Here is an 18,661-nt window from a genome sequence, read left to right on the forward strand (position 1 = left end):
TGGAGATCATTTCAACAGACACGGTTGGGTCGGCTGACCATATTCTGATGCCAATTGCCGATCTGTGCTTGCATTTGAAATGCAGGCAATTGCATAATAAAGAAATTACCAGTCGTTTGACAGTTTTAATCGCTTTGATGAAGGGCCCAAAGGGTCATTTTGTCATAATTAGCTGTGTGAAAGTCTCCATCATGTTCATCAAATCTTTTTATGGGCCATCTGTTCAGCACTGGGCCTCATGCTCCCTTAACAACCTAGTTTCGCTGTGCAGACTGGAGGCAAGGTAAAAAATGACATGACAAAATAAAGACTAATTTTAGATATCTTTATATCTTTATCTTGACATGTTCCAGGTTTTGAGTTGATATTTATCACATAAGAATTAAGAAAAAATCATTTGTTGATCAGGTTAATAATTGAAAGAGAAAATTGTGGTCTGATTTCAATGGGTTTTCCCCATTCCAACCATTGATCTGTTACCTTTGATGAACATAACTATATATGTATTTCATCAAAGTCTGTGATGTATACTATTCTCCATGGGCAAAGTGCCTATAAAAGGTCCCATGCCTATACAAGGAATAACCTATGTGTAGACAGTGGGTTTCCTCACTACCTAGTGTCACATTTTCCATATATGTTAGGCACCAAATAGCCATAGTTTAAAATGTGCTGAGGTGTCATTAAACAAACATTCCTTTCATTTGGTTTCAGGTTCCATACACACGTATATATATCCATAAATAAGAATGTGTTGAGTGTGTCTGTAAATAAAACGTTTCTTCTTTCTTTCTTTCTTTCCAGAACTATAGTAGCAGCATCTTTGATATGTCTACAGGACAGTCAGGAAGAGAAAACTTTTCAGCTAATGACGATGTGAGTATATTATTCTTTTCTTCCCCGTTGGTGGAGCCATTGGGCTATTTCTTGTTCCAACCAGTGCTCCACAACTGGTGTAACAAAGGCTGTGGTATGTACTATCCTGTCTGGGATGGTGCATATAAAAGAATCCTTGCTGCTAATTGAAAAGAGTAGCCCATGAAGTGGCGACAGCGGGTTTCATCGCTCAATATCTGTGTGGCTCTTAACCATTCTTAGCCATATAACCATAAATAAAATGTGTTGAGTGCATCGTTAAATAAAGCACGTCCTTCCTATTCTTTTCTTAATCCAAACAAATTCAGTATGCCCACGTCCATTCAAGGTTCAGGCATGTCCCTCCTCCCCACAAGGGCCCAGCCTCTGGTACGGCCAGTGGTTTGGTGCAGGGCACATATTCAGTATGCCCACGTCCATTCAAGGTTCAGGCATGTCCCTCCTCCCCACAAGGGCCCAGCCTCTGGTACGGCCAGTGGTTTGGTGCAGGGCACATATTCAGTATGCCCACGTCCATTCAAGGTTCAGGCATGTCCCTCCTCCCCACAAGGGCCCCGCCTCTGGTACGGCCAGTGGTTTGGTGCAGGGCACATATTCAGTATGCCCACGTCCATTCAAGGTTCAGGCATGTCCCTCCTCCCCACAAGGGCCCCGCCTCTGGTACGGCCAGTGGTTTGGTGCAGGGCACATATTCAGATGATGGTCGTGACATAGCACAGTGGTAAAGCTCTTGCTTGATGCACGGTCGATCTAGGATCAATCCCCGTCGGCAGACTCATTGGGCTATTTCTCATTCCAGCCAGTGCACCACGACTGGTATATCAACTGCCGTGGTATGTACTATCCTGTCTGTGGGATGGTGCATATAAAAAAATCCCTTACTACTAATGGAAAATTGTAGCGGGTTTCCTTTCTAAGATTGTCAAAATTATCAAATGTTTGATATCCAATAGCCATTGATTGGTGTCGCTAAACAAAACAAAAAATTTAGATGATTGATGGGCATTTATACCTATCAGCTGCCTGTAGTTTGCCAGTCCACTGCATTTGTTAAATAAATAGGGCCAAATTTACAAAGCCTGTTTTTTTCTTAAATGCAGGTGTTTTTAAAGCAGTGTAAATATATATGTGGTTGCATGTGTGTAATAGAAAACCAGTCTTTTTATAACATTTAAAAATGAACAAATTCAAATGGTGATGTCATGGTGATAGAATATAGTGCTAAACATTTCTGTGGGCAAAATGTGTGGGTAACGGACAAAATGTGTGGGCAATGGACAAAATGTGTGGGCAACGGACATATTTCACTGACTTTTGTAACTTTACATTGGCTGTATTTTACAGATTAATTGCATTGCTTAAGAAAGATGCATAATATAACCTCCTACTTGGAAATATAACAATGTCTTTTATTTCTAGTTCAGGATGGGATTAGGATGTTACACGTAGCTTAGTATTAAAGTTTTTATCTGAGGCTACAGGATCTACACATACACACACACCCTTCATTAATGGATACAGTCTTAGTGAGCATTTTCTTCCAAGGGATCTATTATGCTCACTTTCTCACAGCATTCCAAACTGTCCCAGGACTGGTATATCAAAGGTCATGGTATATGCTGCCCTGTCTGTAGGAAAGTGCAAATAAAAGATCCTTTGCTGAAAAAATGTAGCAGGTTTCCTCAGAAGACTAAGTCAACATCAGAAGTACCAATTATTTGATAACTCTGTGACAGCAGATTGATATATTCCAGGTTTTGAGTTGATATTCCTCACATCAGAAGGTTATTAGTTAATGTGCTCTAGTGATGTCATTAAACAAAACCAACTTTGATGTTGTGGAACACTATTGAGAAAGAGCATGAAGTCGACCTTTACATATAGTTTACAATGATTAAAAACTGAGCTTTCAATATTGCTGATTTTAGATATGATTCTTTGGATACCGAAGAATGAATGAGGACAAATATCTATAAAGTGGCTATAAAATTAAGTACTGCTAGTGATGAGCTTACAAAAGTTATTATCTGAACAGCATATGGCTAACGTGCTCCGGAAAACTCTTAATTTACCGTGCATGTCAATTAAAACTGATTCCATCATGGCACAATAGCTAATTTGCATATGTTTGATACAAATTTTCTATTGTTATTGTTGCAGCAGACGGCATCTGAAAATTGTTATCAACATGCAGTTTTGAAGCCATTTTGTAATTTTACATTTCTTTTCACAAAATAGTTATCAAGATTTTGCAAAAATATTTTCCGTAATAACAAAAGAATAAGCAGCACTATATTGGGAGACTGCCATCAAAATAATCAATATGTGCTCTTTATTCGTTTTAAAAGCTAACGTGTGCCCATTGTGCCCGTAATTAATAATTGAAGAAGCACAAAAGGGGAGAGAACCTATTCTTTGGCCCATCTGACAGGTGGCAAATGGAGAAGAACTTGCTCCTGTTCATTGCTCTGTGCACAGGTTAATATTGAAGGAAATGCAGTCATTTTATTACCTACACTCACACCCAAATAGCATTTTGCAATACGGATGGCAGTAATGTAAGTAATAGTTTATTATTCAAAGCCAGATAATTTGTGGATATTTCTTTCTATTTAAAATAACATTTTATAATAACCATAATGGTAATGTATGTGATAGTGATACTCCATTATTTAAAACCATTTAATCATCTTTTTTTTTTTTTAATTGACATTTTTATTATTTACTGACACATAAATTACTTTTTTAATGGTAATAGCTATGGTAATGCAACTAATATTTATTATTGGTTTAAAGCAATTTTGTTCCATAGCTCTTTTTTTATGTTCTGCAAGTGAATTTATATTAATACCATAGGACTTTTTAAAAATCTGGTTTGTAAAGGAGAAATCTGAATAATAATAAAAATAACTATTGATGTAAATGAACAATGTTATCTCCCTATGAAAGGGACATTTCAACACATTGCATCATGTGGAGTTGAAATTAATGTTAGACTATTGAGAAATGAATGGATATTACTAAATACTTTAAAAGTAAATTTGTATTCAGCTAACCCATTTTGTTGCAACCCTTTTTAATGCATTTTTTTGTGGATTTTTAATTGAAAAGAAATGAGTTACAGCCTGTCTACATATATTTAATATGTGGTCCCTGTCTGGAAAAAGAATATATATATATATATATATATATATACATACACAGCTTCCTTGCTGTTAATAAAAAGATATAATGTATGTGGTAGCATATAATGTATGTGGTAGCATATAATGTATGTGGTGGCATATAATGTATGTGGTGGCATATAATGTATGTTGTAGCATATAATGTATGTGGTAGCATATAATATGTGTGGTAGCATATAATGTATGTAGTGGCATATAATATATGGTAGCATATAATGTATGTAGTGGCATATAATGTATGTGGTGGCATATAATGTATGTGGTAGCATATAATGTATGTGGTAGCATATAATATGTGTGGTGGCATATAATGTATGGTAGCATATAATGTATGTGGTGGCATATAATGTATGTAGTGGCATATAATGTATGTGGTGGCATATAATGTATGTAGTGGCATATAATGTATGTAGTGGCATATAATGTATGTGGTAGCATATAATGTATGTAGTGGCATATAATGTATGTAGTGGCATATAATGTATGTGGTGGCATATAATGTATGGTAGCATATAATGTATGTGGTGGCATATAATGTATGGTAGCATATAATGTATGTAGTGGCATATAATGTATGGTAGCATATAATGTATGTGGTGGCATATAATGTATGGTAGCATATAATGTATGTGGTGGCATATAATGTATATGGTGGCATATAATGCATGTGGTAGTAATGTGTTGTTTCTTTTTCTTATTCTATATATCGCTAATTGATAAATAAAACTTAAATGGGGAGAGTGTGGGGGGAGGGGACATTCATGAAAATGTGGATAATTTGAATAATTCTGGAAATGACAGGAAAAAATTTATTTGCTGAATTTATCTCAAATTCTTGTTTCATTATATTGGAATTAGAATGCACAGAAATATCTGAACTATACTAAAGACTTGCATTGAACTTACTTTTATTAAACAAAGAATCATAACACTATATAATGTGGGTCTTCTCTAGGTAGGCAAAAAGGGCACTTCTGAACTAAAAAGGGCACTCTTAAACTAAAAAGGGGGGTGGGGGATGACAACTGCCCCCTTCCCGTCCACCCACTAGGCACAGTCCTGTCAGCATTTTAAATCTTATGTGTTTCTAACAAGGACTGTTGTACTGTCATATCCAGAAGATATCTGTCTGTGTTGTGGTTTGAAAACTCTTTGTGTACTATGACATTTTGCCTTGTGCAATAACCTAGAGGCTCAGACAATGCGACTTGCAGTAAAAGTTGTGTGCATGAGGCCAGCTGTCTCGAGGCAGGTGATAAATTGATACTCACACACAAACTAGTTCATTTATTGACTTCTGTAACCGAAACTTTCTGCTATCTCTGTATTTTATCATATTCCAGAGTTTTTTAAAAATGTTTTGTTTTGTTTGTTTCAGTTTGTTTTGGGTTTGTTTTTGTTATTTTATTGATTGATTGTTTGTTTGTATTTTTCATGCTGGGGTGTCATACAACTTTCATTCGTTCATTCATTCATTGTTTGTTTGTTTTTGAGGGTTTTTTTTTTTTAATAAAATTATAAATAGTGCAAGTGAACAGTTATATCTACATAAAGCTTCCTCTATTTTGGTGCATGCAAATTTTAACCTATACAATAAAATAGATATATAAAAAGACTGTTTGTTTAATGACACCACTAGAGGCCATTGATTAATTATTCATGGCTGTTGGATGTTAAACATTTGATAATTCTGACACTGAAATTTAGTGAAAACACTACCACATTTTTTCCATTAGCAGCAAGGGATCTTTTGAATCTATTTTCCGCAGACAGCACATACTACAATTTTTAATATTCCAATCGAAGAGCTCTCATTAATATATTTGGCACAGACGAACAGACGGATGGACAAACAGAAGGATGGAGACAAAGCCTATAGTCCCCTATGGTTGGACCGGTAGGAGACTAATACATGAATGTGCTCTAGTGGTGGTGTTAAACAGTATAAACTTTAAAGGGACATACCCTAGTTTTTAAACACTACGGCATATTTTTGACTATTAGAGCTGTTTTTGATAACTGAAATGACACTTTACTTAGATTTTATTGTTTATATTATCCATTTCCATACATTCAAAGTGTTTTTGGTGATCCTGGTGTTTTTAATATGACAAAATGCATTTGTCATATGTTTAAAAAATGCATGTGCGTCTGAAAAGTAACAGTTATGGAGTCGAGTTTTAGTCTATTTTTAGAGGGTATTTCACCATTTCAAAGTCACAAACTCATGTTTCACTCAATTGTAAATTTATTCAAATGTGTTACAGGTTTGTAGATTAACTAAACTTAGTGTGCATTTTCATGGGCTGAAACTAGGGTCTGTCCCTTTCTTTTGGTGAAGCCCATGTTTTGTTTTGTTCCTGCTATCCAAACCAGTGTCTTAGTACTGTGGTATACATTGCCCTGTCTGGAAAAAGGGAAGGAAGGAAATGTTTTATTTATCAACACACTCAACACATTATATTTACTGTTATATGGCGTCAGACATATGGTTAAGGACCACACAGATATTGAGAGAAGAAACCCGCTGTCGCCACTTCATGGGCTACTCTTTTCGATTAGCAGCAAGGGATCTTTTATATGTACCATCCCACAGACAGGATAGTACATACCACAGTCTTTGATATGCCAGTCGTGGAACACTGACTGGAGCAAGAAATAGTCCAATGGGCCCATGGACGGGGATCGAATCCCAGACCGAACGTGCATCGAGCGAGCGCTTTACCACTGGGCTACGTCCTGCCCTCGTCTGGAAAAAGGAATGAATAAAATATTGTTGCTGCTGTTCTGTAGGGGTAGCCTATAGTATGGGGTGGATGGGCGGTAGAGGACTTCCTCTCTGTCAAGACCTAGTGTTATAAGAATCACTATGTTAAGACGCCAGATAGCTGTGGTTTAAGAATGTGCTGGGGTGTCAGTAAGGAAACGTTCCGCTCATTGCTTGAGGTTGTCATGATAAATGGTTGCCGGACTTGGTCCTGGAATACACACCCAGTACCTAACCAGTCATGACCTCGAAGTGTTGACCATCACCAATAAAACAAGCAAACCCTTCCTGTTAGGGCTCATTTACACTTGTTCCGGTTCTTGCGTGCAGTTCGACTCTTGTGTCTGTGACAGATTCCGCACGCATTCGGACCATTTACACTAGCTGTGTTCTGGCTGCAATGATTATATATATTAAATGTATCAAAAGAGAGCTGTGTTTCAAAAACTGTATAAGAGGTGTGCATTTATCATGCTTACATATGCTAAGTACAAGATGATATATTAACCTTTAGACTACTGGATTAATTTTTAACAAAAACCACGTTGAGTGGGTACAAGTTTATAATTTTTACTCACATATATTCACTTAAATGTTTTATAAAAACATGAAATAAAGTTCATATATTAATCGGTAAGTATTATTTTCGTGTCTTTTTTTGTAATTTTTATTATTTTAGATTGGCTAATGGTGATTAAAATTAGGCAAAAAATCGAAAAAGTTGTGTTTACTTACGGGCATTTGTGGCCAGCTGTCCAGTATTTATGTCCATTATTCCCGATAACAGTGGTTTTCTGACCAGAATTTTTTTTTTAAACCCGAACTAAGATTCATATTGCAATATTTGGTAATTTTCGTTGTTGGTAAAACGATCAAATTTATTATCAAATTAGCTGTCACAATCAGCTATCGATCCCTGAAAATGACCGCGACATGCCGCCATTGTTGTCAAGCGAAAATACTTGCCGAAAACCACTTTTTGAACTCAAAATTTCAAGGTATTTTCAATTGAAAAAATCAAAATAAAAGCCACCATTTTGAAAAAAAATCTTTTTTCTTTAATTATATTTCCATTTCCGGTGAGTTTCGTGTGCAAAACAGCGGGAAATATGAATTGGGGAATGCACAGTATATCGACTGACGTGACGTCGGGCGAGATATCTCGCCTGCAGTAGTCAGAAGGTTAAGGGGCGTTCTCATTATGCGATCTGTCACATCGACTTGTCTTGTGCGATTTGTCAGCCCTACATAAATCAGAACGTCTAAGACCAAAGTTGTTCAGATTTAGGTGTTCTCACAGTACAAGTGGGTGAGACTTATCTCATAATGAGAATGCCCCTTTAACTTGTATTGAACACTCAAAGTGCATCAGACTTGCCATGCATTTTTAAAATATGTATTGATTTGTAGGTAGACAAACTTAGACTTCACTCAGCGGGTAATCATTTTGACTCGTCTACTAAATATGGTATCTTTTTAAATATCAGTACAGAATATAACCACTCTAAACCAGATATCTCTTACAACTTGACCTTTTGCTTGGTCTACTGAGTGTCCAGTTTAGAGGTGTTTCACTGTATTTATCACCCACGTTTGCTATAATTTGTGGTGTTTTAAAGTATCACATTTGTTCTGCATATCAGATGCATGCAGGCATTTGTTTTACAGTTGCAGCTGTCCACAAGTGTTTTGAAAATGCATACATGGATTGCACCAAATTAATTGTTAACACTGTCATTGAAACTAATGTTTTAAAGATATTTTAGCAGCATCGCACACACATGCCGCATCCGGTGTCAGTGAGCCCTTACACATGCCAAATAAAAGACCAAACATGCATCAAGTGTGACGTCGTCTCACACATGAACGACCACTGACTAAAATAATGTGCTGAGGTATCATCAGACATTCCTTTTCTTTTCACATCTTAAAGTTAAAGTTTTAAAGTTTGTTTTGTTTAATGACACCACTAGAGCACATTGATTTATTAATCACTGGCAACTGGATATCAAACGTTTGGTGATTTGACATAATATTAAAGAGAAAACTCATTCTGACATGATATTAGAGAGGAAACCTGTTAAATTTTTCCTTTAATAGTGTTGGTTTTAACGACACAACCAGAGCACATTTATTTATTAATCATTGACTATTGGATGTCAAACATTTTGTGATTCCAGCATAATAGAGAGGAAACCCACTACATTTTTCTATTACGGGTAGTAGCAAGGGCTCTTTTTTTTATATATACACCATCCCACAGACACGATAGCACTTGTCACATCTTGTACCAGCCAGATCCAAAACTTGGGAACCCTTGCAAGGCCTCACTTTCTGAGGTGATAGCTATAACACCTGTCGGACACTGTGCGGTACACTGCGACTTGTCACTTGTACTTTTGTCAGGGAAAAGATCCGGCTGTGTGTCAGTGGCTGATTCGGCTGGGGTTCCGTTGTGACACACTAAGCTAAGCAGAGAAATAGGCAGAGAAGCTGAGGCTGGATTCAGGGACAGCAGAAATAGGGCTGGACACACACTGGACATGGGTCAATAGGTTTTGACTTGTTGTCGCTGGCCACTTAGAAATAAGTGGATGATGATGACCCTTGCTGGACCTTACTGGACCATGGTTTCTGTGTTGTAGAGATAATTCATTATGGAGTTGGTGAGTGCATTTAAGTCACGCATACGAAGATTTACAGGTGTGATTGATTAAGTTGTTACCGTGTAAAGTTGTTCTTCCTTTATGTTACTGTGTGTGCTTGTGTTGTTTACAGGTACATGCAATATAATTAGTTAACTTGTTCTGCCTTCATGTGTTACTGGATGAATGTGTGAACATACATGTCAGAATTTATTGTAATTCTTTACTTTGTTCTTCCATTATTGTATGAGCTGGACGTAGCCTAGTGGAAAAGGGCTCGCTTGATGCGCAGTCAGTGTGGGATCGATCCATGTCAGTGGGCCCATTGGCTATTTCTCGTTCCAGCCAGTGCACCACAACTGGTATACGAAAGGCCGTGGTATGTGCTATCCTGTCTGTGGGATGGTGCATATAAAAGATCCTTTGCTGCAAATCGAAAAGAGTAGCCCATGAAGTGGCGACAGCGGGTTTCCTTTCTCAATATCTGTGTGGTCCTTAACCATATGTCCAACGCCATATAACTGTAAATATAATATTTTTAGTGCAGCATTAAATAAAACATTTCCTTCTTTCATTTATTGTGATATTTTATTCACTTGTGTATAATGTACATGTTTTTAGATATTGTCATCTGTTGCCAATTTTTGCCTGTGTGTGTTATTGTATGACTGTGTATGACTGTGTATACAACTTATTACAAGGCATAAGTAAGGTATTAAAATGTGTTACCTTGTTCTGAATTTATCTTTTATTGTATAAACTTGTATTTCTCTGCATAGGTAACAAGTATTGATCTTTAGCAGGTGAATTTAATTATGTTTTTAATTTGTTCTGCGCAGACTTGTTTGTATTATTGGAATATTATATATAATGTACACGTATGTATATATATATATATATATATATATATATATATATATATATATATATATATATATATATATATATATATATATATATATATATATATATTATACAAGTTTACATATTTGACAAAAGTTCCTGCAATAGTTTTAAGTATCCAATGATTGATTTTTTAAATGATTTTTTAATTACTTGCTTTTGAGGTTCTTTGCAGTCTATATATATATATATATATGGTTTATTTTTTATTTTACATTCACTTCTAAATAAAAAACCTGGAGTTTATTTTTTTCACTTTTCACACTGTGTTTGACATGTACATTGTACATTATAGTTATCTCTGATATTTCAATTTCTTTCCTTCAAAATGAATAACTAAATTTAGTTCATTTTGATGTTGGTTTAATGAGGCTAAAGCTATAAACTTGTAAGCAGTACCCATTATATTGATAAGTGGGTATCACTTGTATGTATACATAAAGATCAAATACAAGTAATGCATACATCTCCTTGCCCTGTAATGGACTGTAATTTCCGTTCTTGAATTACCTGCATTTAAATGGGACTTGTGTACAACACAGTGTACATATTCCAGATGTTGGAGGTAATCCCATTAAAACTCTATTGTAAGGTATTTCTTTATCAAAACAACTTTAAATTTTAAGTGAATGTTTTTTGGAAACAAATATTCTTTCCACAAGCAAAACAAAAATCTATACTTTAATAATTGTTATTTTTAAAGTTGATGTGCTAACATAAAATGGTCCATTTAACTGTTGTCTACATTTCGACTAAATGGGGTATATAGAGATCTTTGAACTGAACTTGTTAGCACCTTTCTGATGTCCGTTCTGCCCCATTAACTAATAATGCCATCTGTAGGATAAATGTTTTTCTAAAAGCTTTCTAATAGACAGCTTATCAAGGTGGCAGAGTGATGATAAACGTCTTACGTGGATATACATGTATGAGGGTTTCTTTGTCTGGATTGGAGGGCAGGACGTAGCCCATTGGTAAAGCACTCGCTTGATACACTATCGGTTTAGGATAGATCCACGTTGTGGGCCCACTGGGCTGTTTCTCATTCCAGCCAGTGCATCACAACTGGTATATCAATGGTTGTGGTATGTGCTATCTTGTCTGTGGGGTGGTGCATATAAAAGATCCCTTGCTACTAATGGACAAATGTAGCAGGTTCCCTCTCTACTTAAAGTGCTGTGCCAGACCATACACTAAAATTTCAAATTCAACAATTAAATGCTTTCTTAATTCATTGCAATAATATTTTACACCGATATGTAAGTCAATAATTACGAAAATGCCCCATAAAAGTATTAAAACATCACTGCCGTAGAACACTGCCGGAAACGACCGAGTAAAATTCTCGGTAAAAACATTTGCCTGTAAATAGCCGTGACATCACGAAGGGAACGCGCTTCACAGAAACCTACCACGAGATGACTTTCAGCGCAAGCGAAAGTGGGACCGACAGCGACTGCCAAGCTTGATCATGCGATTCTTCATTCGATGATGAATAGTGTAGTAATGACGACTGGACTAATATTTGTGCAACACAACAAATAATGCCTTATCAGTTTGAACCTGGAACATCTTCCGACGAACCACCGGCCTGACAGATGACGATGAAAATGGTCGTGGAGACAGCTTACCACTAATTTACAAGTTTTATTCTTGTTTTGTTCTTTAGCTTTTCGTGCAAATTATTTTACTACACTGTATGTTCTAATACTTGTGATGTAGTAGAAAAGACGATAAATAACTTGAATTCTACGAGTCAAGTGGACCCGATATCGGTAATTTTAAGAAATAAACAAAAACGACTTTTAGTCCGTCCCATCCATGAAGATGGGGTTTTTTGGTGAATAATTTTAGTTTAGTTTGACGTAAAAAAAAGAAGTAAAAGTGTTTTGGAAATAACAAAACAATACTATTTTTTGTGTGCAGTTGTAAAAACAGTCTGCTCAGAAATAAATAACTTATTTTAATTTTTAAAAATAAACAAAAACGACTTTTAGCCCGTCCCATCCATCTAGGAAGATGCTTTTTTGTGTGAATAATTTCAGTTTAGTTTGACGTAAAAAAAGTGTTTTGGAAATAACAAAACAATACAATTTTTTTGTGTGCAGTTGTGAAAACAGTCTGCTCAGAAATAAATAACTTATAGCACATTCCATAGTATGAAAAAAGGTTTTCTCTGTGGGAGGTATAATAAAATTAATTTAATGTATTTATAGTCTGTTTTACAGGGAACGCCTTTTTTCATGCTATGGAATTTACAAGTCATTTATTTCTGAGCAGATTGTTTTCTAAGATGCATACAAAATTAGCTTCTTTTTTGTTCTTTAAAAAAAAAAAAAAAAAAAAAAAAAAAAACCTACATTTTAGTAGGATGGGACGGACTAGGCTATAGATACTTACTTCTCTGACTTTATTGTTTTAATGTTCTCGAACTATAAAGAAAAATCTCACAAATGAACGAGATGCAAACAACAACAAATCGGATCTCGACGATTGCACGAACCGTGCATGAGAAAACAAATTGACCGGAGTTGAAAGCATAACGCAATTTGGGACATTGACGATATGCACCCCAAGGTCATTTCAGTGTGGATGGCGTCGGCTTGTTGTCATTTGTTTTGTGTCGCAGAAAAATTGTTGGTACAGCATCTTTTTTAAAAGCCATAACACATGGTATTCCCATATCTCGCTAAAGCCGACAAGCCAGTTTGGACGAATCGAAACTAAAGTGTCTGCTGTCGCAACGGTCTCCGGCATTTTCTTCCTGTCCAGTATTTCCACGTTGTTTTAATCAAATTCACACACAGCTTTCTCACAGCAACATTACTAGGAAATGCGTGAAGACTAAATTTATCGGCTTTTGTATTGCTACAGCCGCCAACAACACGCCGTTTAACCATAATAAACACAAACGAAGCAATGAACAATGGCGCTGACTATCGAAAGAAGTTCCCTTCGTGACGTCACGGATCAAATCTTACGGAAATTCCCGAAACGAATTCAGCTGGTTCTGTTTTTCAGGGGAATATTTTTAAATGGAAAATATACCGGTATATAATTTTTTTACATTTTTTTTTTTAATTTTCTAATCATATTAAATAATATCTTGATTGATATAGCTCAATACATCATACATCTGGCACAGCACTTTAAGACTATGTGTCAAAATTACCAAATGTTTGGCATCCAATAGCCGATGATTAATAAATCAATGTACAAATGTAACAGGTTTCCTCTCATATTAAGACTATCTATCAAAATTATCAAATGTTTGACAGCCAATAGCCGATGATTAATAAATCAATGTGCTCAAGTGGTGTTGTTAAACAAACCAAACTTTTAACTTTGTCTGGATTTGAGTGGTCCATGTAGCTGGTTTTAGGACAGTGATAGAAAGAAAAAGAAAGTAGTTTGTAAAATAAAGTTATAGGTTTTTTTTGTTTAACCGACATCCTTAAAGCAAATTGATTTATAAAACACTGGTTATTGGATGTCCGACATTAGGTAATTTTGACACATAGTCTTTAAGTAGAGAGGAAACCTGCTACAGTTTTCTGTTATCAGCAAGGGATCTTTTATATACAGTCAGCCACAGATAGGAATAACACATACCACAACCATTGATATACTAATTGTGTGGCAATGGTTGGACTGGAGTAAAAAAAAAATCTGAGGTTGGGTTCACTGAGATGGTTCAATCCCACAATGCAAGCACCACAGACAAGCACTCGACCAATGCTGGTCTTAGGTGCTTTGGTCACAGAATTGAACCATATCAGTGGACCCATTCTCTGACTGGGATTCTCCCCCCCCCCCCCCTCCCTCCATCAAAGGCTGTGGTATGTGCTGTGCTGTCCTCTGTGAAAAAGTGTATATTAAAGACCCTTTGCTGGTAATGGGAAAATATAGCAGGTTTTCTCTAAAAGACAGTAATATCAGATGTTTGATATCCAGTGGTCGATGATAAATAAATCACTGTACTCTTGTGGTATTGTTAAACAAAAACAAATGTTCATGATGGTACACCAAGTGAACATAGACATACACCATGTGAACATAGATACAGATGGATGCACAGACAGACAGACAGACCACTCTCAGGTTATTTTGCAAACTCACATGATAAATGTTTAAATCAAAACTGGATGAATAAATGGCCAGAATCGAATGAAACTCTTTTATTTTATCTTCTTTCTCTTTTTTTTTTTTCTCTTTTTTAATTTGACTGTTTTAATAACATGTGTTCCTACACTGACTGATGATTCCTCTTAAAGAATTATTGCACCGGTGTTCAATCAATTTTTTCTCTCTGCCGTTCTCTCTTCTTTTCTGATGAGCCCGATGATTGTTGATTGCTTTTTGATATTAAAGAGTTCTCCAGAACACCGAATTAAAACCAGCTATGTTTTGAGGCACTCGTAATGTGTCCATTTATTTTTCTGATTGGTACATTGTCAAAATGATTGATTACGCTTTCAGAAAACATTTTTGTTTAACTTTATTCTCGGAAACCATTTGTCTTGTTTTATTGAGTTGCTCGGAGAACGTGTCTTCTGGCTTTGTTTTGCCATTCGTTAACCGTTATTGTGATTCTCAGAAGATGAGTTTTCACTTGATTTGCTTTTATGCTGGTGTGGAGGATGTCGGATCTGTCTTCATCTTGGTTTGACTTTTGACATAGTCATGATGACTGAAATAATTCGGATAGAGTGTCTTTGTTGACCAGAGTTATCCCTCTCATCTTCATCTTAATATAAGAAAGAAATTATTCTTCATTTTAACACAGTAAAAATTATTTCTTTTTAAAATGAGAAACAAATTTGACTTGATTTTAATATAATAATAAAAAAGTTGTTTCATTTTATAATAAAAAGTAACTGTGATTTTATTTTAATACGATGGCTGAAATAATTTGGATAATTCCTCTCAACTTCATCTTAATGTGAGAAATAATTATTCTTAATATTAACTTAGTAAAGATTATTTCTTTTTAAAATGAAAAAGAAATTCAACTTGATTTTAATATAATAATAAAAATAGTTTCTTCATTTTAAAATAAAAAGTAATTGTGATTTCATTTTAACATAAGAAAGTAACAGGACTATATTGCCTTTAAAAACAGCTTCTTTAGTTCCTTTGGAATAATACCATAGACATCATGGGCAGTTGTGGTGGACATAAACGTACCATTTCCTAGTGGGTCACTTTGATAAAAACTTAGCTATTTTTTGGACATGTATATCAGTTCCATGAGGATTGTATTGATAAAAATCAAGATATTTTTGGAAAATTGTATATCTTTGCTGTAGGGTCATCTGGTTAAGAACACAGATATTTTAGGGTCCTCTAGTGGGTCACTTTGATAAGAACCAGGATACGTTGAACCATGAGGGTGAAGATTGCATGTATTAAGTGCCAATTTGTGTGAGGAATTATTATTATTATATACTAAACATCCAAGGGCTTTAATCTCACTAATTTTGGCACAGCAATTGTATTTTTGTTTGTCCTGAACAAAGTGAGTTCGTTCATTGCAATAATGTGAAGTGAATTGAGTTAGCAGTCAACATGTTTATACTTAATCTGGGCACATTTTTAATATGAGTGAACTCATTGTGGGCACAACATGCTGAGACGTATTGTATCGAGTTCTCTCTGGTGCTAGTTTTGATTGAGTAAAATAGTCTGAAAGTGACAGTCCTCTTTTTGGCAATGCAAGAGGGATGAAATCTTCAGTTAAGGGTCTCCTTGGGAGTGGCTGTCCTCCTATAGACGAGGCACTAGATAGAGATGCATGGAATCAACCACTATTTTGCCAAATGCCCATTCAACTCTGCATTGTGCAGAGATATATACAGCCCACCCAATAGTTGCATATTAAACATTGTATTTTGCTTGTCATTAAACAAACAATCCTTTCCAAACAAACTGGAACTGATAAAACTATTGTCTAGATTACAGATCAAAATTAATCCATTTGATTTCTCTAGGTTCTGAATATTTCAGCTGCTTTATAACTGGAGTATGAAGTCATCCTTAAAACAAAAGCAAAAACTGATGGGTTGAAAATAATCGATGGTATGACAGCTAGTTCATGGGCAGGTTTTGTTTATCTTCCAAGAATTAAGGCACAGGACAGCCCCATAAAACTGTGTTTCAACCCCATTAATCGGGCAGATGTGTTTGAATTAAGTATCCACATAGGTCATAAATAATGGAACATTATCTGATTATGGATAATAAAATTGTGTTTCTGTGTTGAACCCAGCTGAATAAAACATATCTGGAATTAAACTGTCAAAATTACAGCTTTGCATTGTAAGTAATCTTTTTATTTTATTACTTTTTTTTTTAATGAATAAATAAATTAATGAATTAATGAATAATACCGGTTTTAAAATTCATCTTCAAAAGGCAAAGCAGTAATTGCTTTTGATGTCAGTACATAAGAGGTACTGTGCATTGATGTAAGTTCAGTAAAATTGTGTAGGCACCACAGCAAATCAAGCTATCAAACCTTGATTTTTAAAACAGTGATATTGGATTAATGCAGGGAGAAATTCTGTCACCAATTTTGTATCCATTTTGTGTTCATGGTCTAGATTATGATCTTACAATGAATTTATATCCTGACTATAAGCTTAAGGATTTAAATCTCATCTTATTATTTGATATGATGATACGGTTGTTTTGTCTGCAGATGATACTAAATACAAGCCTAGTATTTTCTTGTTTTAGGGATAAACAAACAAAAAGAGGAAATTGTAATTGTCTTAATTGTATTCAGGATTCAGGACTTGTAGCAGTTTTGCATTTAAAAAAAAAAAAAAAAAAAAAAAAAATTCTGTCTAACAAGGTGAGATAGGTCACATCAACATCGGTGGATCTTTGGTTGATTCGTGACTGGTACATATATGTCAAAAACTATGTTATATGGAAAAGTACAGATAAAACATGTCATTAATGGGTTTTATCTTTCATGTGCATTAACTCATAGCCCAGATTGTACAAGTAACAGTGTGATGAACCTTAGTTGGACAGCATCGTGAAATTGTCACATTACAGTAATGATCATGATCATCCATAATCATCGCTGCCTTTGCCACCTGTAGTTTTTCATTTCCATCTGGTTCACTTTTCTGGCAGATTTGAAGATACATATATATTTAAAATGTGACTTTTTGTTGTTGTTTTTTCCACAATTGGACAGACTTTATTGTGGCTGCAAATTTGTCTGTCACTGGACACACACATTAGCATTTAACAACAGTACTTTTATAATTCCTTTGAGTTCAGCTGTCTGTATTAACAAGTGTTTCTGTCGGTGGACACCCATATTAGCATGTTTATACATTTGACAACTATATTTTTGCCATCTTGTTTAAGACAATCTTTAATAACAAGTTTAACGGTAAATATATATTTGATTTAACTTAGTCTTATTCCTGCATGCTTCCATCTGTACAGCTGCTTTTTTTCTGACACACTTACATGTAAGTCTTATTGGTACTGAATTTGAATCCAGATACAAGTTTCAAATCAAAGTGTGTTTTAACAACCATGACATCAACTTCTTTCTCACCAATCACTAACAATGAACCATGAACCTCTGTCTTGATCAGACAGCCCAGATAAATTAGATCTATATCCTGGACAGCATGCTTGAACCTTAACTGGATATAAGCGCCCCAGACACACCAAAAATGAAGTTACAATTTAAACAGTGATTTTTTTTTAAGGTCAAGGGCCCTCTTTTACATGATCTTAGTCTAAGATCATCTTAAGTGCATAAGGTAGTCATGCCCTCAAGGTGATTTTAGTGCTAACAGCACTTCCTAAAATGGGGGCCCATGACAACATGCTTCAACCTTCATTGAATATATAAGCACAAAAATCAAGTTAAAAGCAAGCTGTGCTATTTAAGGCCATGGTCACACAAAACGGGGACTGTTAGAGGTCGTGGTCTGTTGGTTTGTTCAACCAGTTACAATTATCATTTGATTGATATGCACTAGGAGCAGGTACTCCAGCAGCAACTAATCCCGAGCTGACCCTTTCAGGGAAATTAGTGTTGTTAGCTGCACCAGTCGTCATTACCCGAATGACCTGTCGCCGCGCCGACAACAATCAATGGAGGTCGTAGTGGCTCACTGGCATGCTAGGTTGACCTCCCGTCACCTCAGATCCATGTTCAGTTGGTGCACAGATTTGCAGAGATATGAAAGTCATATTTTTTCACCAGAATTACAGAAATTTTAGTGCTATATAAAAATTGTTACTTGTTC

The 18,661-nt window shown here is 35.5% G+C and overlaps 1 protein-coding gene across 4 annotated transcripts in view; it reads left to right on the top strand.

The window, feature by feature from the left end:
• Window positions 1-18,661, top strand: part of LOC121389502 (TOX high mobility group box family member 4-B-like) — a 116,676-nt gene that overhangs the window by 71,108 nt on the left and 26,907 nt on the right. For 3 of the 4 annotated variants that reach the window (XM_041521156.1, XM_041521154.1, XM_041521155.1), the window contains one exon: window positions 805-876. In XM_041521156.1, coding sequence (XP_041377090.1) covers window positions 829-876 — 48 coding nt within the window. In that variant the 5' untranslated portion in view covers window positions 805-828. Of the gene's footprint in view, window positions 1-804; window positions 877-9,243; window positions 9,495-18,661 lie in introns of those variants that run through there. The other variant, XM_041521157.1, reaches the window with a different exon arrangement.

The sequence above is a fragment of the Gigantopelta aegis genome, chromosome 14 (assembly GCF_016097555.1).
Source record: "Gigantopelta aegis isolate Gae_Host chromosome 14, Gae_host_genome, whole genome shotgun sequence".
NCBI classification, from domain to species: domain Eukaryota; kingdom Metazoa; phylum Mollusca; class Gastropoda; order Neomphalida; family Peltospiridae; genus Gigantopelta; species Gigantopelta aegis.